Raw genomic sequence first — 23753 nt, 5'->3', positions numbered from 1 at the left:
GGAGGCGAGGCGAGACGAGGGGGGAGGCGGGCTGGCCCCCGTGGCTCCAGGATGGCTGCGGATCAGATTTCCATGTGGGGATCAGCATCCTGCCGCCTTGGGGAAGAGACGAGAGGCCGGAGGCTTTTTTATTTTTTTTCCGCAGGGCTCGCCAAAACAACACTTCACCATCGCTTTGTCTCTCACAAAAGGAAATGAAATTGTGAAATTGTTTTGAGGCAAACTAGGAAAGCGAAATAAGATTTCAGGCTCTAAAAGTTGAATTCCAAACGGGCAGGCACATCTGTAGCCATTCTTTCATTACGGCTCCCCGGAGCAACACCTTTCCTTGTGTCCTTAGCCCCTCCTCCCCGCCCCTCCCCTCTGGAGAAATGGGCGCCCGGCTATTTTAACCCTCTGCGAGATGACCTTTTTAATAAGTGTCTTTCTCTGTTTTCCTGCCAGCCACTGTGCGAGCAAACAGAGCATGTCTTCTGCTTCCCCCAGATAAAGGAATCAATCAGAAAAGGGTGCGACGCAGAAGCAGAGAGAGATAACTGGGCCACGTATGGATTTATATTATGTAGATTTCTCTCCCCTTCTTCCCCGTAGACGCTCGCGCTCGGCTTCAATAAAGCGCATCTCGGATTTATGAGAGAAGGCAACGCTAACGCTCCAAACAATAACATCCTGGCCAATGTGATGGAAACGTCGCCGACATGTTTGTAATATGCCATCTGACGGCGAGCGTTCCCGAAAGCTGCCATACATGCTTTCCTCCCGTTTACATCGAGCCTTTGGGTCGACCACATGGAACTAGTTAGTAACATCACTCCGAGCGAGCGACTATGAGCTGGCAGCCGGGCCGTGTTTTGCAACAATTTCCAACAGGATCCCATTAGCCGTACTCTGTAACTTTCTGCATTGATCCAACATCTACCATGCCAAGAAGACCGTGCCGAGGCTAAATACGCTTCAAAATGGCTCACGCAAGACGACGACAAGAGCAAGACTCGATTAGATCTGCGTCTTGTAAAGCGACGGCACGCCGATTACAAGGATTTGCCAAAACGGTCATTTCTGGCATGCAATCCGGGCCGGGGTCCTGTCTGGACCGCCCGCCCACGCCAGGTCGGGAAGGAAGGAAAAAGACGAGGGGGAGCTTTCAAGTCGCAGGCTTTGGCTCTCGGTGCGCCCGTGGCGCTAACATTAACAGGAGTGTCATTAGGAATTCAAAGCATATGCCCTCATGAGAGTGCCTCTCTTTTTCTCTGCCTGCCGTGCAGCCCGCCGCCGCCGCCGCACACATTATGCACCGTATAAAGTATTTATCGGCCTTTGTCAGACGAAAGCCGCGTATCCTTCTGAAAAACAATGAAAAGAACGGAGAGCCTCGACTCGTACGACCGAGCCCGACGGCGACTCTACCTCATCGTCCTCGCCGCTTTTATTCGTATCTGCTCGGAGCGCTCGCTCGTGCACACGTGCGGCAGTAGCGGCACCTGCGTGTGTCGGCTTGCCGCTTTGGATGACACGTCCTTTAGCGCCCCGCAGGCTTCACTCGACCTCCTTCGCGTAGCGTCGGATGTGGATGGCAACAGCTCACAGAGCAGCCTTTGCTAGCTGCTGCATTTGGAACCTTGTTGCTATTGATAGACTTTTATTTTTATTTTTTTTAATTTTAATTATTCTTTCTGTATTGCAATTCACTCTTTACCCTGGCAACAACGAGTTGTGTCTCGTTGGAGGTCTTTGAATGTTTTTGTTCATTTTCGATTGGCGCTATAGCAAGCGGAAATGTCAAGTGGCCCGACTGGATCCTGTTTCAACTCCCAAAAAGTTCATAAAAGTTTGCATGGAAATGTAGCACACATTGATCCATCCCCATAGGCTTGTTTTTCCTTCAATGGCATCTATGCCAAAGCTGCCCGTAATGGGAGGAGAGGAAAGAGGGAAACGGAGGGCAGTGGAAAGAGTGACCATTCCGACAGGTTTATGTCTCCCGGGGGGGTGGCGGCTGAGGTTTTAATGCTGCACAGAGCAGAGCCAGCTGTGACGGCATCCTGCTTGCCTTTGGGAAATTTTTGGGTCGATGGTGGACTCAACATTTCCCTTCTCCTCCACCTCTCCCTGGGGTCCATGTTTTTGTTGGCCGGGCTGGAGCGCTCGGGTGGGGTAATAGGGGGGGCTGCTGCCGGGGGAGCGGCCACTCCTAAACTTCAGAATACGGAGAGCCGAGCCACCCACAAGGTCTGGGATTCTCAAATATCGCGTGTGATTCCCATTGAAGCGCTAATTGCCGTGTTCCGACTGGAAGGTGGCATTCGCAAATGAGGTTCTCTGACGGCGACATCCGAACCGGAACGCCAAGCAACAGTCTGTCGCCGTAACGTTAAGAGCGGCGCGCAGTGGCGGCCGAGAAGGGAAAGGTCATCTGATCTATTCTACCTGCAAGCAAGCTACCCGGTGATCGTTTCCGAGCAATCGATGGATCGATCGGAGAGCCTCTCTGAAGAGAGAGTGGCGGCTACTCGCCCAAGGCTGCGCAAAATCAACTTGTTGCGCCTCTTTGCGATAAAAGCAGACAATTGAATTCATAAAAAGCGATATGCTAAAAAATGGCGGGTTGTTTTCCGAACTGGGTAGCTGTGGATTTGCAGCAGATTGTTTGCAATTTTGGTGGATCGCCAGGCTTTGTTGAACATATCCCACCAATAAAGTCAACAGAATGAAAAAGGCGCTGTGATTGTATTTTAATCCAAAAGCCTGATTATTCCGGCCTCCCATTGGCCGTTCATTCCTCTTCACGCGGCGCCCGTGTGGGTTGTTATCACCCAATCAGACGCGGGAATGCATTCCGCGCCTTGGTTTGCACGCTGGAAATCCTGCGAGCCTTCCCTCTCTGCGGACCCGCCGGCGGAATGCCTAATTCCAAAGTAAACTGATTGCTCTCCGCAACCAGATTAAGGCTGTGATGATGTTAGCCAAATGAGATCGCTGCTCGGATGCTCGCTGCAAGATGACTGATCAGCATGTTAAGGTTGGAGGATAGGATGGAAGGGGTGCTCCAAATGCAAAGCGTGCCACTGATTGTGTGTGTGTGTGTGTGTGTGTGTGTGCAGCGTGGGGGTGAGCAGGAATGCAATTTGCCTCTTACCTCAGGCGACTGGACTCTAAAGCCAGTAAATATGCAAACAAGCTGTGCCTGGACATCAATACCAAGACCCTGGATGATTACTAATCTCCGGCGTAGAAGTAGATTGAGATGTGCTCAGCATGGCCATATATTTTTCCGAAACAAAAGCTTAGTTGGAGTTTTGACTATATGGCACCTGATAGAAAATAGTAACTGTTGAGTAACTTTTGATTTATCTTTTGAGGATTGTATGAATGCATATCACTTTCTTCACCTTTTTATTTTTCCACTTCTCCTCCTTCCACCTTGATTGCGCCGCCATTACAAACACAAGTGTCCACGTTGGAGCTTAGCAGTCCAAGACCCTGTCAGCTACAAGGAAAGGAGGAAGGACAGACAAGGGAGTTGTCTATGGCCCTCGGTGCAGTGCCTGAGGGTGAACTACGTGTGGAGGATAGTTAGTGCGGCGAGCAAGAGTTTGCGGGTGAATCTGTTCGTTTTCGGGAGACTTGCAACGCATTTGCATTAGCACCTTGAGGCGACGCTTGGGAGAAAAAAAAAAAAAAAAAAGACCTTGACATAAAAATGCAGCCTAAAGTTAGATCTTTCTTCAATGTTTTATTCCACTTTGCAGGATGAATACACACGTACTCACGGGTCACAATATTAGGAACAGAAGGGTGGCGAAGTCAATGAAGGCTGGTGAGTGGCAACGCAAGATGGCGGATTCACTTAATGGTTCGGATTGGGTCCTTGCAGACCAACTACTGCCGCCGCAAATTGAGCACTGAGAGATCTGTCTAATGGCATGACACTCTTCACTTCCATATGAATCTATCGCCTATATTTGTGTACGGAGGAGCATGCGTGGGAATTGATTAGGCCGGAGAAGGTCAGCGAATGCGTCTCGGCCAAGCAATCATCTCACCGGTCCTTGGATTTGATTTCAGGATGCGCACGGCTGGCTAAGCGGGCTCTCTGGCAAGCAAGCATCCATCTCTTGGGCCATCAATCTCCCCGTCCGTCCCCTCCTGTTCATTTACCGCACCGGCTGTTTATTTCCTTCTCACCCGTGGCCAAAGGGCCGCGTCTCCTTTGCGGCCCCGATCATCTCCTCCCATTTCCTCTGCCATTTATTTTCCCCGCCACTTGAGCGAGTGGCTTCTCAAGGTGGGAGCCCCCCCCCCCCCATTCTCGTTTCGTCTTCTTTTGTGTTACGTTTCTCTGACGGCAGTCCGGAAGGTGCTGTTTACTCACCGTCCGAGCTCGCGCCTCTGTCTTTGTTTTATTCTGTGCGAGTCTCCTCCCTCCCTGCCTCCTTCTCTCCCTCCCTCCCTCCCTCCCTCCCTCCCTCCCTCCCTCCCTCTATCCTGTGACGGCTCCTCAGTATTCCGCTGCCGTCTTGTGCGGAGTGATTTTGCCCAGACACGTCTGGCTCCGGGTAAAGTGCGGTCCCCGGAGAACGTGTGCCGCATCCCCTTAGGTTGCCGGCACCATGAATACATTATGATCCCCATTTCCATCCTGTTGCCACGGCAGCACTTTTGGAAGCCGCAGGGCGATTAGGACGAGCGCTGTCGATATAACCTGATAAGAGTCTGTTGCGGGAGCTGCTGGCCTTTTTTTTTTTTTGTTTAATCCGAACACACTCGTCGTCATTTGTAGCATGTTTCGGATTGACGCGGGCTAATGAATCCATCTAACAGCAGTCATTCTTAAGTCGTCATCCCGCCATCCTCTGATGGAAACATCGATAGGGTCAAAATAGGTCAAATTTGACCCAAACAGTACGAACGGCGTAAAGTAGAGGGAGGGTTTTTTTTTTTTATGACGGTGACTTCCTTCCTTCCTTCCTTCCTTCCTTCCTTCCTTCCTTCCTTCCTTCCTTCCTTCCTTCCTTCCTTCCTTCCTTCCTTCCTTCCTTCCTTCCCTTCCGAACTATCCTGCACTGACTGCTTTCTTCACGATGTGAGCAACTCTCTTACCTTTCATATTAACCCCCCCACCCCGGCCCCCCATCCTTCCCTCCCCTCTTCCTGTTCTTTTGCGTGAGGGTGGGTGGGAGACTCTGTGCGCATGATGTATAAAACATGGTGCCTCAGGTAGAGGATGTTGGCGAGGAAGCCATGTCCCCCCTCCTCTAAATGGCCGGCCGTGTGCACGCGCCTAACACTTCACTGAGCAATCTGTCAACATGTCAGCAACACATGTTTTGTAAAAAGCCTCTGGTGGGAGCCAGGGGAGGAAAAGGAGGAGGAGGAGGAGGAGGAGAAAAAGCACTCCTGCCAGACCAGAGAGGAAATGCTTTTTTTCTTCTCCATGCAGTGGATTTTCTATTGCTGGTGCTCAATCCCATGGGGGGCCACCGTCTACACACACACATATGTCTGTACTTCAGAAATTTGAGCTGGGGTAGTGGTTTGGGGGGTAGGGTGAGGGTGGGGGGGCTCTAGGGGTTTTACCACAAACCACCCCCACTTTTCTTTTCTAGAGCATCTGAAATTGTGAAGGTATATTGTGGCAGGTCCCCAAGCGGACTTTTCTAATACCTGAGTTTCTGGAAATTACCCTGGGCCCCCCCGAGGGAGGGCTTTATCCACACCAGGAAGGGGAGCACAGATCAGTAGGGAGGTGATTTAATGTACGGCTGAAATAAAAGAATTTCTCTCCCTTCTATCGGAACTTCCTTTCTTTCTCCTCTCGTCGCCCCAGTCGTCTAGTTTCTGCCTCTTGACGGGCCTCGATTTTAATAAAGTTTCATAGGATCCCGCCTACAGCTGCCGACAGCTCCGCAAATACCCCGGTGTGTTCCTCTTTTGTCGAGCTTTTTGTTATGTGCACGTGCGCAAATGTGATTGCTGCCTTTTGCTTTTTCTCTCCACTGCCCTCCTGTCTTGCTTCCCTCTCTGCATTTTGTCTTCATCTCGCCCCCCCCCTCCCCTCCTCGGCGAGTTGTCTCCCACTTCAACACACACACATGCGTTGAAAATGCGCACACAGAGTCAAACTCTGTCACATGTGGTTGCGCTTATTGTTTGCTCTGTCTCTCCCCCCCACCACCAAATGTATTCCCTTTTGTATTCTGCATGTTTTGTTGTATTGTGCAGAAATGCAGATAGAATACAAACAGTTTGCCCCGAGTTAACCCTTTGTGTAGCTCGCATTGAAAAACTTGGCAAGTCAAAATAATACACACAATCTTGCCAAGTCAATTTCCATGACCTAAAAAAAAAAATACGATACTACAATAATTCTACACCATTTGATTAGTTAGTGTCTTTATAAATGTTAAAATACAGTGTGGGGGGTGTTGACTTATGAGAATAATCTGTCCGTGACCAAGCTTGTAACTAAATGTAGTCGCATATCGGATCAATTTTCCCCATTAAATTGAATTTAAGAACACTGCCATTTTTATTTTTGGTATTATAAAAAAAAAAAAAAAAAAAAACACTTCAGTGTATAAAGACAAATTGACAAAATGTATGAATGAGATAAATATTTTCTCACTCTACGACATCATAAATTGAAATACAGGCATAGTGTGTGTCTATCTTGAGCAACCACTATAATTTTTTCTTCATCCATACTATCCAATGATGATAAATCTTCATTTATAAACTAAAAAAAAAAAGGGCCCTCCTTGCACCAAATACCGCCCCCCCACCTTCTGTTGGTAAATAATTAAACGGTTTGCTTCCAAGTGCAGGTCTTAATAGGGACTCGGCGCTACTACGGTTGATGGTGGCTAAGCGAGGCAGGCTGGCTCAGCAGCGAAACGGACGGATTTGGCCTATAAGAGGGCAACGGCGGACGGCGCTCCCTTCAAAAAGGCCAACATTAATTAGACCCTATAGGATAAAGGTTAGCTGAGGCTGCCAGAGGCCGAGTTAATGGCTGCTTTCATGTGTGGCCAATCTTAATAGAAAGCGTCGTGTGAAATAGCTTTACTCATTTTCTCATAAAGTGTGTTTCACATATTTATCCATGACAGCAGTCCGTTTTTAAGATATGATCTGATGTTACAACATGTGTTCTTTTAAATAAAAAAAAAAAGGCGGTGAATATTTCCTAGGCTAAACTTTCTGACTCAAAAAGCAAATAAAAAATCGCTATATAATTATAGTCGCTGATGACACGGCAAACGGTGTCTTAAGTCCTTTCTCACCGGCTTTTGCCATTTCTAGCTAAAATTTAGCAATTTGACAAACGGAAACTACACTTGAGCGCAAACATCTTGGTGACCAAAATTCCATGTTCACGCAAAAACCTGAATTGAACAAATTGTCAGTTTTATAATGTTAACATGGCTGCCTGCAAGGCCATTGAACTATAAATACCCACGGTGGCCTTTGCCAGCGTCTTCTTTTAACATTCTCGCGTATAAAAGGCCAAAGCAGAGTGCTCACTCAGCTCTAGAGAATTCCATATTTAGAAATCCACATTTCCTTTTTGTCACGTCGCATTACAATAACCATGTGTTTTTGGAAGGACAAAAATGTTTGTTACTTGTGCACTTTAGCTCCTACAACTAAACAGCTTAGCCAAACTCCAACCAAATACTCGCCCAGGCCGCATCATAACCTGAAAAGAAATGCAAATTGAGAAGATGCCACCTGACCAATGGAGTTTCCCTCCTTTGGTTTGACAATGTCCCTTTGCTGATTCATCGGCATATTTACACAGCAAATTTAATTAAAGGTCACCCTAGTTGTAAAATTCAGATAGCAACTTGAGCACCCGTGCCACTTTTATTGCCTCCTCACTGTATATTCCAATTGGAGCCGCCCATTAAGGATTTAGGAGAAAGGAGGAGGAAGGAAGATCAGCCTTTTGTCTTCTCCTACTAAAACTTTTGTCATTTAGCAAAGTTGTTTTTTTGTTTGATCTTTTTCTGCTGATAAATAGCTAAAGAGGAATAAATCAATTTGCAGTGATGGATGAATAAGTAAAAAATGCCCCGTAGTCATTCGCTCGCTTGTTTTCCGTCCGGCCTCACGATGATGATGATGATCATCATGTATTTGCGCGGCGCTTATTAGCATCAAGCTACAATGCAAGAGGGCAGGCGGAAAAAAAAGCTAACCCTGAAATCTGTCAGCCATTTGTGCTCACATACTCTACACACATGGCGGGAATCTTCTGGCACGCTTTAGCGGGCCCAGGGAAGTGCTGGTCCAGGGTCTGTTTGCTTCTCCAGGGAGCATCCGCACACAACCACCCGCCAACCTCCTCACCCCCTCCCCTCCCTGTGCAGTCTGTGGACACAGTGTGAGGTGACAAGGTTGCACCAAAACAAAAAGAAAAAAAAAACCAACACGAGCATGTCCGTAGGAGTCTCCTCAAAGATGAGGACACTCATCACAGTGGTAATTGTGTCGAGTGAGAGATCAGACGAATTATTGGGAAAAGCGGGGAAATCTCGCCGTGGCTTTTGTTACTTTGCCGTTTGCGCTGTTTCCACATTGATCCACCCTTCCATCTGTCATCTTTTTGCTCGCGTCCCGTCTTCTTCTGCCTCCGCCGCTGCTGCTGCTTGGAAGTTGGATTCAAGAGCGCAGAGAGGAGCCTTCTGGCTGGCGCAGAGAGGCGGGATGACGCTGTTTATTCATCTGGAGGGTATTAGAGGCATGATTAAGGAGAGGAGGGAGCAGCCAGGCCGATGCTACGTCTGAATCGCTCGACGGGATTCGGGCCAACAACAAAAAAAAGAATGACTGGAAAAGAACTTGTGAAATTTTATTCTCTCCGGAAAAAGAAATATGTCTGTCTCGAGCTAATTATTAATAAATGCAGGTTCTCTTGGACCTTGGAGAGGTGTCCATGCTGTAGTCAGTGAGGTTTAAGAAATCTTGACATTTAAGACAGGGATGCATGAAAATACATCGTCTTGCTTGAGCAGATGCTTGTTTTTTTTTTTTCTTCTGAAAATTTGTTGTTCTCCTCCCGCTCTGCTCTCCGTGTTTTTGTCTCCCTCCCGGCCTGTCTCCTGTTGTACTACCACTGACAAGCATGGACGCCTTTGAGGAGATATCAAATAGAACCTCTGTGTATTAATCAGGGGAAAAAACACAAGTCACAGGTCAAGAAGCAAGGGAAAGGCGTTTTCTTTCTGTGTGCGGTTGCTCAAGCCAAAATGCACACAGTTTTCTGAATTTTTTTTAGACCTTAGTGGACTCCACACAACGAGGAAATGTGTGCAAACAGTCCATCAAATGTCCCTCAACAATGAGCAAACTCTTCCCCAAATCTGCCGTAATACCAAAACTGACCAGATTGGTGCTACATGGCGTCTCCAGTAATAGTCGTCGAAGAATCAATAAAAAGCTAACTGTTAGCTTAACTGCATTACGGTTACAAACATGTCATTTTTTTCATGGTGGCCATTGAGTAGATTGGGCAGAAAAAAAAACAACCTTAACACAAGAAATTTTTTAATGCTATTCATTTAAAAATTTGAGCTCAGTCAGGAAACTCGTTTAAAGACATGGCCGTACAATAAGTCGGCATATTTCTACACACAACAGCGATTTTCCTCACAAGTCATATTCACCCGAATAAGTTCAAACAGAGAAATGCACACAATGAGCAGACATTAGCAGAAGCGCATAGAATGGATTCCTGGATCTTGCATCTGATCTGCCGCAGCGTTGAGGGAACAACACACACACACACACACACACACATTCCCGTCCTCCCTAAGAGCCAGTGCAGTGAGGCGGGCGATGGAGGGGTCATGCTGTGGGACAGATTGTCATCCTGCCCTCTCCCCCTGCGAGACTCACTGTGGCCACTGGACAAGCCAAGACCTGCAGGACAGCCTTCTTCCTGTTTGCGCTTATGCTTCAACCTCTTCTCACTCTCTCACATACCTAGATCAGCTTAGACTAGCAGCAAAATTGGAAAAAAAATCATTCCAAATTGTGAATCTCCTATTTATGGTTTGGTTTGAGACATTCGCTCACCATCTCGGTCGCTAGTATTGACTTACGGACGGACAAGCTAGAATGGCAGCAGGACTAACTTGGCTAACTAACTAACATCTAGCTGACTGACTGATTAGCTGGCAAAATTGTTTTGGGGTTCCATATTGTCCTTAATATTTTTTCCGTTTCCGAATACACATGTATTTTTGCTATTGGTAGGCCGACCTGTGATTTGTCCGCATTTTTGTCATAAGGTTCCTTACAAGAACTGTATGAGTAAACATTCCACTTGTTCTTCATCTCAGTTACTGTCTTTGTGTGTCAGGGCCATGTCTTTCACACAGTATGTAATCCATTTGTCACGGTGTCTTGCTATCACAGGCCAACCACAAAGAAAAAAAAAAAACAGTAAATGATGACCGTCTGCCCTACTTTTCCTCAACTCTGGCCTTCCATTTGTCTAACTTTCTCGGGGTGCCACTGGGGCACTGTGATTTCTGGGACAGTGACCAAGTGTGCCTGTCTGAGCTGGGGGACGTGGCTAATGTGGACAAAGTAGTTGACGCTTTGCCGCTTTTCCCCAGGGTGGGAGGCGGGGCGGTCGTAATGGATACCGCTGAATGAACTTTAAGATTTAGGTTTGTCAGGTTTGCCGATAAAACCACCAAAAACTCGGGTTTGATATCTTCGGATGACTTCCGGCCTCTTGAGATAACGCGAAAATTCATTTTGCCGCATCCTCAATTCAATCTTAAGTGACGCTGTCACATGACGCGCAGCTATTTGGGTATCAGAAAAGGTAAAGTGCTGAGATGACACGTGCGGTTGTCTCGCGGGGAAATGATCAGAATGTTGGAAAAAAAGAAAATACATCATGTGTGAATATGAAGGAAGGTCACGGTGTTACATCAGACAAGTTGTCAGCTTTTTTGTTTATTCAATGAGTCCCTGATCCCCTCGTGTGCCAACAAATACGCTCAAAACACATTTTTTATGACAAGCATAACACACAAAGATGGGATTTACTTTGGACTGGAGTTGAGCACACCACCAAAGTGTTGTCCCGCCAACCAATTGCAATGGCGATGAAAAGCCCAAAATGACCAGCGCCATATGTGGACGAATTAATGTCACGCTCTCTTCAAATTATACCCGTGTATTTTTGTAAGAGCCAAATTTATTAATAGCGGACATAAATCAAAAGGGATCCTCTGGGTTTTGGAGTCCCAAAATGGCAGCCGACCTGTTCCCAGATTTAAGGGCTTTATTTGAACAGGAGTATTTACTTTGGGAAAGGTTACTATGAATGAACACAGAGGAAGCGGGGGGCACAAAGAACACTTCAGTCTGCTACGAGAAACCTCCAGACATGAGTGTGGTAGAGAAAAAAAATACATGGTCTATAGGACTTGTGTAAATAGAAGAGATTTTTTTTTTTTTTTTTTTAATATAGTGCTCATGCATGTGGAACCTGGTGAAATTGACTCGCTATATAGAAAGCGAGTGGTCCTGCATTCATTTTGTGGGTTTGCTCTTTTCTGCGTGGGTTATATTTTCTGTTCGTACCTTACCTTTTCTCCAAAATCAACTATGCATTTTATAATCCGGGATGAATGTCGAATTGAAGCGGACTTATTTGCTTTGTTTACTTGAACCAACCGCTCACAAAAATCATTTGACTCTAGAAATGTTGCTTTCCAATTATTTTCAGTAAATTTGGAAAGAATAGAATGCTGGGATGAAATGTCTTGTAGAAATGATCACATGACCAGAGCTGTTTACAAGATGGCTACCTCAAACCCTTCCCGAAAAAAGTTAGTAAAGTATGTTTGAATAAATGTAGGACAGAGATTTTCTGTACACATGATCTTTAGGGTGTTTAGTATATGCACATTTCAAAATAAATAAATAAATAAATACACCCACGGTGGTCCAAAAATGCGGCATATGAAAAATACAAATATTAGTTGCTCGGCTTGCCAGGTCACAATCTTTGCACCTCGGTGGACTAGCGATTGCCTTTCTAGTTGCTGTCATGCGGAAAGGTCTAAGATCTCATCTCCCCAGCTAACGTCAAACGATGGCACACTCCCGCCGGCCGGCCTTGTTTTCGTTCACATAGGAGACATTGAACAGAGTGTCGGCATTGCCACAACTCCCGGAGAGGGACAGGCCTTAAGATGGAGGTCTTCCTCCCAGGATGTGACAGGCTGTTGGCTGAAGGATGCTCAGGAAGGCCTTGGCAGTCCAACAAAGACAGCCCTTCAGCTGCAGGGTGTAGTTTTTCAGGCCCCAGCATCCCCTTTGGCAGCAGCACAGAGAGCGCTGGCGTGCACAGGCCCCTGGCCCGAGAGACCGGGAAGTAAGGCCCCCTTCTTTTATTTACTCAGGCTGCTGCTGCTGAGGCCTGGGCATTTCTTGTCAGGGTGAAGAAGGGGAAAAAAAACAAGGCTGTCTCTCTCTCTCTCTCTCTCTCTCTCTCTTTCCTTTGCCGCTCTCCTGAGGAAGGATTGAGCTTTCATCCACGCTTGTTCACATACTTGTTTTGGCCATTGGACTTCTGACTCTGTTTTTCTTTGTGTATGTGTGGGAGAGAGCGAGAGAATGAACCTGCACACGCGCCAGGGAAAAAAAAAAAAACGAAAATTCTTGTTGTTATTGTCCTGCCACTAAAACAAAGAACTAAGTCGCTGTGTCTTTACAGCGGCAGAACCTTTCAGCCGCGAGGGATCTTCTATCGTTCATAAATCATATACACTCGGTGCAGCTTCAAAGCTCTTTTCCTTGGACTTTGATTACATTTTGTTTCCTATAATGGGAACAGAAACAATCCGTTGCACACAAAAAGCTGTTGGCATCTTAAAACATGTTTTTTCCTGTAATAGTTTCATTTTCTTGACTATTTGACGGCTTGGTCCAGTACTCGTTTTAATTCTTCTATGCTTTTTAGCTTTCACACCTCAAAGTTGAAAGACTTTAGATGTTTGGATAAATATCCAGCTGATGCTTTTTTTGGTCAAATTTGTCTAGCTTTGATTCATCCAAAATGTTACTCGGCTATTATCTGCTTGTCTTTGCTGGAGAACAACAGTTTTTTTTTTTTTTTTTTTATCAGATTGATGTTTATGTGTCCTTGGAGTAACGGCACTAAATAAATAATTGACATCAAGCAAATAAGCAAACAATGGAAGGACAGCTTGACGGTGTCCCAAGGCAAAGGCTTCCTCATTTCGGAGCGTCAACTTCCATTTAACCTCGTGCCATACGGGCCCATTTGTTTGTTTGTTTTATAGCGTTATCTTCACGCCAATACGTTTGACTGCGAGGCATCGGCCGGGGTCATTCTTCATGGCAGAACCCGCCCCCTCTGTGGAGGAGGGCCTCGCTCTGAGTCACGCACCCAAAGAGCCGAGCCGGCTTTGCACCTTGAGAGAGATGCCGAGAGTGGGCGCCTCGCCAGCGGGGGGGAAGGCATTCGGGAGGGCCGTGGTGTGGAGGTGGACTCCTCTCAACCACGGCGGGGAGGAGGAGGAGGCGGCCTCCTCCGACCGACCGCATCTGTTTCCTGAAGATAGGCCCTGATGGGGCGCGAGTGTTCCGAGAGGGCACGATATCCCAATGAAGGGCAGATCACCCCGTAAAACAACAACAGCGAGGGGAGGAGAAGGAGACGCTCGGATTTGTCAGGTTGGCTCCTGCGACCAGCTTTTCCTTCACCACCCCTCCCTCCTACCTTCATAAATCTTTGCCGTTTCCTTTTGTTTTTCCATTTCTCAGTTTTGCCCTTTGGACTCGGCTTTTTCTGAAGGGGTTGAGATGACACGCTTTTATTTAGCTAAGGAAGTGGAGAGCACTTGGAATGGGACGGCAGGAAGAAGTGGCCCGTAACCTTTTGAACTTGTGGAAGTGCTGTTTTTCAGTTATGCCACAGCGCAGGAACGTCAGCACATTGGAAGTCGGTCTCAATGATAGCGAATTGAGCAAAAATCACGTGCCATAAATAGTTAATAATAAATTTAAAAAAAAAATAAAATACTGAATCTATCCGTCCATTTTCCGTTTCATGTTCAGGGTCACGTGATGCTGGAGAATCCAGAAACTGGTCACACATCAGTCGCAGCATCCATACAAAGACAGACAACCATTCAACAACACCCCCAAGAACTCCAATATGGCTCCCGCTCGCCAAATTGGATCAAAGCAACATTTTGCCATTGGAACCTTTTTGACGTGTCATTAGACAGACTGCTGGCTCCCTGGTGTGGCGTCCCTTGTTTGCCTCCTCTGCGCCGCGCACATTCTCGCCTCGCAGCTTTGCACGCTGATAAATATGTTAATAATCTTTATTCCGTAATCGGATATGTATTGAGTGATGCTCGACGCATTCAACTTTTCATTCAGATCATTTGTCTCGCGGCGGAGGCTTCCTAAAGGCTACGTATGGCTGCCGTTGAAATTGCACATTTAATCTTCAGTGTCGAATCTGTATTTCGCGTGTGTTTCATCCGGCTTTAAAGTTGTTTCAAGGGCTCCTTTTTTTTTTTTTTTTTTTTTACATTTGTTTTATAGTCTTTTAGCTGTTCAGAAATAATGGAAATGTTCTAATTTACCTCATGCCAGGCTTCCACCCACTGTCTTGCTTTGGTTTTAAATGTCAGAGAGATTGTGTAATGAGTCACAGTGGGCTAAGCCATTACATGGCCACATACAAGGTTAATTGTGCTAAAAGTATTTCTTCTTATTATCATCTCTAATTATACTTTCAATTGTGTGTTTTAATGTAACTTTTTTTGGTAACACCTTAGAGGAGGCAATGTTCAATTTGTATTTAAAGTCCAAAAGAATTGCGATTAATACGATGGACGAGACGATAGTGACTCAAATGAATCGTTCTCCCTTTCAGACGGCGCAGACATAGAAGACGACCCGTCCTGTTCTTGGCCGGCGTCATCTCCTTCCAGTAAGGATCAGGCGTCTCCAGGACACTGCGAGGACTATGATTTTGGAGAGGACGAAGGCGGGCCAGGCCTGCCGTACCCGTGCCAATTCTGCAACAAGTCGTTCAGCCGCCTGAGCTTCCTGAAACGTCACGAGCAGAGCCACGGCGACAAGCTCCCGTTCAGCTGCACCTTCTGCAGCCGTCTGTTCAAGCACAAGCGTAGCCGCGACCGCCACGTCAAGCTGCACACCGGCGACAAGAAGTACCACTGCGGCGAGTGCGACTCGGCCTTCTCCCGCAGCGACCACCTGAAAATCCACATGAAAACTCACGCCTCCAACAAACCGCACAAGTGCCCCGTGTGCCGCCGAGGCTTCCTCTCCTCCAGCTCGCTGCACGGCCACATGCAAGTGCACGAAAGGGGCAAAGACGGCCGAGCGGACGACTGGAAGCTGAAAGAGACGCGCAAGTGCGACCGCTGCGAGGAAGGCTTTGACGTCCCCGAAGACCTTCAGAGGCACATCGCCGAGTGCCACCCCGAGTGCTCGCCGTCGGAGGACGGAGGCCTGGGCGCCACCCTCCAGTGCATCTACTGCCACGAGCCCTTCGGTGACGAAGGCGCCCTCCTGAGCCACATCGACCGGGCCCACGGCCGGGACCGCAAGAGCCACTCCTGCGCCGTCTGCTCCGAGCACTTTTTGTCCGTGGAAGACCTCTACGCTCACATGGACGTCCACCAGCTTCCCGAATCCAGTAACCATAGTAACAGCCCTTCTTTGCTGACCGTGGGCTACACGTCCGTCTCCAGCACCACTCCTGACTCCAACCTCTCTGTCGACAGCTCCACCATGGTGGAGACAGCGGCGCCTGTCCCCAAGACTCGGGGCAGGAGGAAGCGGGCCGCTCACAACACCTCGGACGTTGGCGGGCGAGCGGCCAAACAGCCAAAGGTTTCTTACACTTGCATGTACTGCAACAAGCAAGTGTTCTCCAGTTTAGCCGTGCTTCAGATTCACCTCCGGACCATGCATCTGGACAAGCCGGAGCAGGCCCACACCTGCCAGTTTTGCCTGGAGGTCCTACCCTCCTTGTTAAATCTGAACGAACATCTGAAGCAGATCCACAACGCCGAGGGCCACGCGGCCCTGCTGGTCGGCTTGTCCGACTCGCTCCTTCAGTGCAACTTCTGCCCCGAGATACTGAGTGACCTCAACACCCTGCAGGAGCATATCCGCTGTTCCCATGGCTTTCCCAGTCCCGTGGCCAAGGAGAGCAACGCCTTCTTCTGCCCCCAGTGCTTCATGGGTTTCTTGACAGAGACCACCTTGGAAGAGCACGTCCGTCAGACTCACTGCGACGGCGGCAGCCTGCGTTTCGACTCTCCTTTGGCCGTCACCCCCAAGGAGCCCATCGTGGAGGTCTACTCCTGCTCGTACTGCACCAACTCACCCATCTTCAACAGTGTTCTGAAGCTCAACAAGCACATCAAGGAGAATCACAAGAACATTCCCCTTGCTCTCAACTACATCAATAATGGCAAGAAGACGTTGCACGCTCTCAGCCCCTCCTCTCCAATCACCGTAGAACAAGCGTCCATGCTCAAGCAAGGCGGATCAGCCGCGCGCTCATCCGGAGAGTTCATCTGTAACCAGTGCGGGGCCAAGTATACCAACTTAGATCTTTTCCAGACCCACCTGAAGACTCACCTTGATGGCCTGCAGCCACAACTCACCTGCCCGCAGTGCAACAAAGAGTTCCCGAACCAAGAATCCCTGTTGAAACACGTCACCATTCACTTCACCATCACCTCCACCTATTACATCTGCGAGAGTTGCGACAAGCAGTTCACGTCGGTGGATGACCTGCAGAAGCACCTGCTGGACATGCACACCTTTGTGTTCTTCCGTTGCACTCTGTGTCAGGAGGTGTTTGACTCCAAGGTGTCCACTCAACTCCACTTAGCCGTGAAGCACAGCAATGAGAAGAAGGTATACCGCTGCACCTCCTGCAACTGGGACTTCAGGCACGAGACCGACCTGCAGTTGCACGTCAAACACAGCCACCTGGAAAACCAAGGTCGCGCCCACCGCTGCATCTTCTGCGGGGAGTCGTTCGGGACGGAGGTGGAGCTGCAGTGTCACATCACCACCCATAGCAAGAAGTACAATTGCCGCTTCTGCAGCAAGGCCTTCCACGCCATCGTGCTGCTGGAGAAGCATTTGCGGGAGAAGCATTGCGTGTTTGAGGGCAAGTCGCAAAACTGCGGCGCCAATGGCTCGGCCGCCATCGGCGGGGCGGACGGCCACCCGAAAGATGAGGCCGAGCTGCAAGGTCTCCTGGCCAACAGCCACGGTACGGGCACCACGGGAGGACCCACGCTGGAGTCCCAGAACAGCCACGATGGGAGCGAGGAAGAGGTGGAGACTGCGGAGCCCATGTACAGTTGTGACATCTGCGGCGCCTCCTACACCATGGAGTCGCTTCTCACCAACCACCAGCTGAGGGACCACAACATTCGCCCCGGCGAGAGCGCCATGATGAAAAGGAAAGCCGATATGATCAAGGGCAACCACAAGTGCAACGTCTGCTCTCGCACTTTCTTCTCCGAGGCCGGTCTGAGGGAACATATGCAGACCCACCTTGGGCCCGTCAAGCACTACATGTGCCCCATCTGCGGGGAGCGTTTCCCCTCTTTGCTTACCCTGACCGAACACAAGGTCACCCACAGCAAAAGTCTCGACACGGGCAGCTGCCGCATCTGTAAGATGCCTCTCCATAGCGAGGAAGATTTTCTGGAGCACTGTCAGATGCACCCGGACCTGAGGAATTCCTTGACGGGTTTCCGATGCGTGGTATGCATGCAGACGGTTACGTCCACATTGGAGCTCAAGATCCACGGGACCTTCCACATGCAAAAAACGGGGACCATGTCGGCAAACCAATCCATGGTGCGCGCCAGTGCCCTCGCTCACAACCAGCACCTACATCACGTCCAAAAACCCTTCAAGTGTGCCTCCTGCCTGAAAGACTTTCGTTCTAAGCAGGATCTGGTCAAGCTGGACATCAACGGCCTGCCTTACGGACTTTGCGCGTCGTGCGTGGCCAATGCCGAGTCCAAGAGCTCAAGTCCGACCATGAACGGAGGCAGGCAACAGCAGCAACAGGGGGGCGCCGCCACTCCGGCGCCAAACACCGCCCAATGGATCCAGGGAGAGAGACTCAGCCCAGGCGAGGGCAAAGGCAAAGCCGTCTCCTCGTCGTCCTCGTCCTCTTCGACGTCCTCAACGGCTGCCGCAAAGACGCGGTGCTCGAGCTGCAACGTCAAGTTTGAGTCCGAGGTGGAATTGCATAACCACGTCCAGGCGGTGCACGCAGGTGACGGCGGCGGACAGCTCAAGACACCGCAGATGTCCCCAATGCCCAGATCCAGTCCGTCGCAAACTGAGGAGGTAGCGTGCCGCCTTCTGTCATGTTTTTTTTTTTTTTTGTGTGTGTGCTTTACTGGACGATGAGTTTCGTAATATTGCTTTTATTTACAGAAGAAGACGTACCAGTGCATCAAATGTCAGATGGTATTCTACAGCGAATGGGACATCCAAGTTCATGTGGCCAACCATATGCTCGGTAGGAGACCTTTTTTTTGTTGTTGTTTCTTGGCGTGTCCCTGCATGAGCTATCGAAATGTATTCACTGTTTCCAAGGTACTTCTATAATACGGAGAGACCGTGATCAATATCCTCCATTTGAAAATGATAGTTGTGATTTTGTAGCTAACATGAATCAGACTTGAGCCCATCATCCATTTAAACATTCAAATTAAAAAGAACATCATTTCATCATTTTTGAGGATAAATCACATAGTGTGAAAAATCTAATAAAATATTTGACCCTGTCTCATTTAGGCTCACAAGTTTCCGGATCACATCACAAACTAGGTGGAATTACTTGAATATTTTAACGTCATCCCCAAGTGTTGTGCATCCATAAACATAAGCAAGTCATCTTAATTTCCCCATGCATGTGAATGATCAAAATGTTGTGAGCATGCTTATGGAGCCTGCTGAAATGTTCATTCAAATATTGATTCAAAGTGGGAAGAAAATATCTTGACACTATGTAGATAGTGTGTGTCTGTATTTATATATATATATATATATATATATATGTATATATATTTATATACATACTATATATGTGTGTATATATATCAATAGATTAATTCATTAATCTGTTGATGACTTTTTGTCAAATAATCAGATTAAAAACTAGAAAATACACAAACATAAATTATGATTCAGATATGAACAACGCTGCAAGTGACATATTATTTGACCCCGAATCTATTTTGACAACAAACCACACTCGCCCCAAACATTTCGGCCGGCTTTGTGTGTCATCTGTATGCAGGCAGAAGCATTTGTAAAGACAAAACAATTGGGGTTTTTTTTCTCCCCCCCCAACCTCGCCTGCAGTAAGTAGGTATCTGAATTCTGGTCTCACGTTCCTTTATTCATTCATTTATTCAGCTCGTTTGGCGGCTCTTTCATTACACTGCATTATCTGTTGTCTTCAGTGGGGGAGCGAGTCATTGATCTGGAACCAAACCGCCTCTCTGTTTGGGACACGCTTCTAGGCGCAGGTGAATTTAAACACGGTGGGCAATTCTATCAGGACCGCTCGGCAATTCTATCAGGGGCCCACTGTTTGTGCATAAACAATCAGAAGCATGTGATTTGTGATTTTGATGCCACGGAGCATTTGCAAAGGAGAGAGATGAGCCCAGAGTGTAGGTGTGTGTTTTGTATTCATCTTTGCAATCTGCTCACCCACTATTCTTCGGGGGGCGCATAATACAGTACCGTGCCAGCATTAGTCCTTTCTGTTGCAAAGGCGGGCACGGAGCACACTGGGAGGGTACAAAACAAAGCCCCCTACCGGTTACTTTATGTCTTTCAGCTGCGCCCGCGCACAGCTCCCCCCCGTAATAGTGGAATTCGGGCAGCTTAAGATAACAGGAGGATGGCTGATTGTCTGATGTCTTACTCCTCTGATATGCCGTCGCTTTGTATTCCGCATGATTGCGTCAGACTCCTCAAAAGGCTGGCTGGCTGCTGGATGGTTTGCTTGACCATTTGTGAAATGCGGAGAAGTGCCTTTGTCATATCAGTAGAACAATTACAGAGAGCGAAAGGAAAGGGAAATTCGATGTGCACAATTTTACGAGATATCCAACATAAGTAGCGTATCCAACTTTCTGCCTTGACAAAAAAAAATCGTGCATCGACTACGAGCCGTAATTGTCTGATTTAATCGGCTTCTCGATTACCTGATCGCACCTCAGTTACCATTTCAATCAGTTAAAGGAGTGAAGGTAGCAGCCACCACCAGGTTGGCGAAAGCTAACCGACAATTGTCTCTCCGTCGGCGGAGTAAAACGTTAGCATCACAGAGTTGAATCCCATCCAGTCCTATAATCACTGCAGAACTAGTCTGGGCCAAAAAAACGCAGTGAAAAAAAAAATACTCATTTAGAAAAGCTCTAAATACCTTCTCTGGTGAAAAAAAAAAAGGACACTTTCTCTCTTTAATGGCCATCTGCACGGGAGAGGGGAAACAGGGGGGCCGGGGTCATCGCCGCTCAGCTGTCAGCGTTATTAGCGTAGGTAATGGAGCAGACGCTGGATTCATAGGGGTGTTGTTTTCATCCATGGCCCGTTCCTCTACGGTGTCACTTCACACTGATAACTCTATATATAGTCGCTCCGAGCGCTAATGTACGCAACAACGCAACGGAAACCCGGACGGACGGACAAAATCGTCCATATGAGCTGCCTTGGTAATGCGAGCAGCACTCCAATCTCCGCTGCACCTTTCCATGCCACTCGGATGCTCACGCATAAAGTGACCGGCTATTCGAGATGTCGGTATTAAAAAATTAAAAAATAAAAATGTATGTGAGGTGGCAGTGCACCGCGGCGTCTTAAGCTGGAGGTCGCAGCCCGACCGGGCCCAGATGGATCAGCGCACATTTGCCGTACAGCTGGCCGCTCTGCTTGGGGACCTAGTGGGAGACTCCTTTGGAAGGAGGGAGGGAGGGAGGGAAAAAAAATGATATCGCCACCATCCGAGGAGCAATTTAATAGCAGGCCAGAAGACAGCTGGCCACTCTTTAGAGTTTTTTGGCATGGCGCGCTCGCAGAATCGAGGGTGTCCAATTTTTCTCCAGAGACTGGCAGATTTATAGTGCTTTCAGCTGCCGCCGCCGTCACCGTATAATCTTTTATATTTCGGTATAATTCGGATAGGAAACCTCACAATATCTCCATGTGGGGAAAATGGAAGAGTGGAACATACTGTACTGTAGTCAAAAGCACTGCTGGACTTCCAAGTCAATGCATTTTTTCTCCCCCCCCTCATCAAAATAATCTGCTCCAGGCCTCATTTACCTTCAGTAACATTTCAACTTTTAGAAGGCATACGCCATGATAACAAAGTAATAAAATTAAATTAAGTACAACTGCGCATGTTAAATTCATCAGGATTATTTTTTGGACAGGTAATAAATTATTACCATAGAACACTACAATAATGTTTCTCTCATGCCAAGTCAAAAGGCAAAGAATAAAAGTATGATTTTCCCGAATTGTGTCACCCTGAAATCTCAAGTCATTTGAATTTTGTGTCTCATCTTTAAAAAATGGAGCTTCGGCTCAGCTTTGAAAGTCCCAATGTAGTTTTTTGGTGATGTTTTACCAGGACGTTTGGAGGTCTTTCAATGACACAAAAGCCCGCTCGGGGTTTTATCAGCATGCCATGACGAAGCCCCGTCGCTTTACTTTGACCCCGCTGTAAACTTTGACATTCGGAGCCTCACGTGGGGGGTCGCCTGTGCTCCATTTATCGTACTGTTTCAAATGTCGCTCCGTGCGGCGCAGGCTGCCTTCTTAAAAGGTGAAAAAGGCTTTTTCTTTTAATCTCTGTAAAATCACTCCATTTGGTCTGAAGGACACCTGTAAACAAAACAAACAGCATCCTAGCAAAGTTTTTGTTTTTGTAGTATGGAGGGGGGGGGGGGGGGGGGGGGGGGGGGGGGGGGGGGGGGGGGGTCACCTTTAGAATTTTGCTGGGCTGGTGACAGCGGTGAGCTTGGAGCCAAGTCAGGGATGAGTCCTCTTCCTGCACAGTGCGACCCGGGCGTAAGAAGGTGGGCACCGAGCAAAGGGGTGGGACGCTTTGGGGGACGGAGAGGGGAAAGGCACATTTGCTGTACAGCTGGCCGCTCAGTGGGAAGCGGCCACTGTGGGCTCCCTCGTTTTTATGTTTCCACTTTGGTTTGCGTGATAACACGGAGCTCGTTTTTGTTTTGTGCTCAAGACATCGATTATTTAAAGATTCAGTCGTGTAGCTTGTGATAATTTAACTATATCAGTTGAGGATTGCAACTTTTCAGCCAAACTAAATCAAGAAACAAAAGAAAGAAGCAAAGAAATATACTATACTATATTTAATTTTATTTTATTATCCAACAACAAAAATTCTGAAGATGTAATGGAATTTTTCCCCCTAACAAAATCAAGCTAGAAAAAAAACCTCTATAAAAATGTCCTCCTCAGAAAATTGGCTCACGTTCACTTGAAATGAATAAATTTGAAACGTTAAATAGTTCAAGCAATGTGAAGTGACTGCCCTGTCTGTCCATTTTGAATGTTTGATTCTCATTCCAGCTCATATCTACTTGAAATCTTTCCAGTTGAATGAAATAGCTACAACATGATAGCTAGATAAAAGTAGAAAATGAATCTTGAAAGTTGCTAGCTGCTATGGACGCGCCAAATCGATTGGTGACGTCTGACGGCATGAGTGATTTTTTTATTAGAGCATGCGCACACGTCATGTGCAAACAAACACTCCTGTTCGAACTCCTCGTTGGAGGCTAGACGTCAATAGATCAGGAATTGAGCACCATCAATGTAATCATAATAAAGAGGAGAAAAACCCATCGGAGCTTCGGGCTGGAACAAAAGAAGCCGCCGCGCGTGCTGCATAGCGAGTGTGATATCTGCCCGCTTTTATTAATTGGTGATTAATAACACCTCTCCGTTCGTTAGCGCAGTCACCTCCCGCGCAGCCAAGTGTGCTGCCGCTAATATGCAATTATGTGCACCTTACCGCTTGTTACATTACACCGCTAGCTGACTAATGTTGCATCCATGAGGAGAATTGAAAGCAAAATGAACTTGGGGGGGGCGAATGAGAAAAAAAAGTGCTGGCGATACAATTCTCAGCTTAATTCAGTCGAGCTTGGAATCAAAGGAAAGTTTTTTACAAATTCCTCCATGCTGAAAGTTGTGCAGACTTTTTGATGTTCTTTTTTTGTTGTTGTTGTGAAGCAAAGATAATTGACATCACCGTAGGGATGCACCTTCCCTAGGCCAGACAAGCGGGGTCTGATGTGGTCCTTATCTATTGATTTTTTTTTTTCGCTGACATTTCCGCACACCTCACAGAATGGGCCAACATGAGAAAATATCGGATTTTCTCAGTTCATACGACCTGTTTGTACAATCGCGCTGGCCGTCGCTGGTTGGCCGTCGCCATGGTGATGTGTATATCAAAACTAGTTCGGCAACAATGTCATTATTTTTAAGAGCCTAATGGAGAATTAACTTGAATGCAGACTGAATAAAAGTAGGCTCCTCCTGTCCTGCGCTTCAGTCTATGTTTTATTGATATACAGGAGGGATGTCTCTTTTGGAGTGTTAATGCCAAGCCT

The 23753-nt window shown here is 47.5% G+C and overlaps 1 protein-coding gene across 5 annotated transcripts in view; it reads left to right on the top strand.

Moving 5' to 3' along the window:
* znf521 (zinc finger protein 521) overlaps positions 1-23753 on the top strand; it is a 74111-nt gene that overhangs the window by 16085 nt on the left and 34273 nt on the right. For 4 of the 5 annotated variants that reach the window (XM_049748450.2, XM_049748446.2, XM_049748449.2 and 1 more), the window contains 2 exons: positions 14945-18429; positions 18520-18604. In XM_049748450.2, coding sequence (XP_049604407.1) covers positions 15301-18429; positions 18520-18604 — 3214 coding nt within the window. In that variant the 5' untranslated portion in view covers positions 14945-15300. Of the gene's footprint in view, positions 1-14944; positions 18430-18519; positions 18605-18882; positions 18916-23753 lie in introns of all 5 variants that reach the window. The other variant, XM_049748448.2, reaches the window with a different exon arrangement.

This window comes from Syngnathus scovelli, chromosome 17 (assembly GCF_024217435.2).
Source record: "Syngnathus scovelli strain Florida chromosome 17, RoL_Ssco_1.2, whole genome shotgun sequence".
NCBI lineage: Eukaryota > Metazoa > Chordata > Actinopteri > Syngnathiformes > Syngnathidae > Syngnathus > Syngnathus scovelli.
The sequence above is the reverse complement of the archived record's forward strand: the minus strand, read 5'-3'. Positions and strand labels throughout refer to the sequence as shown.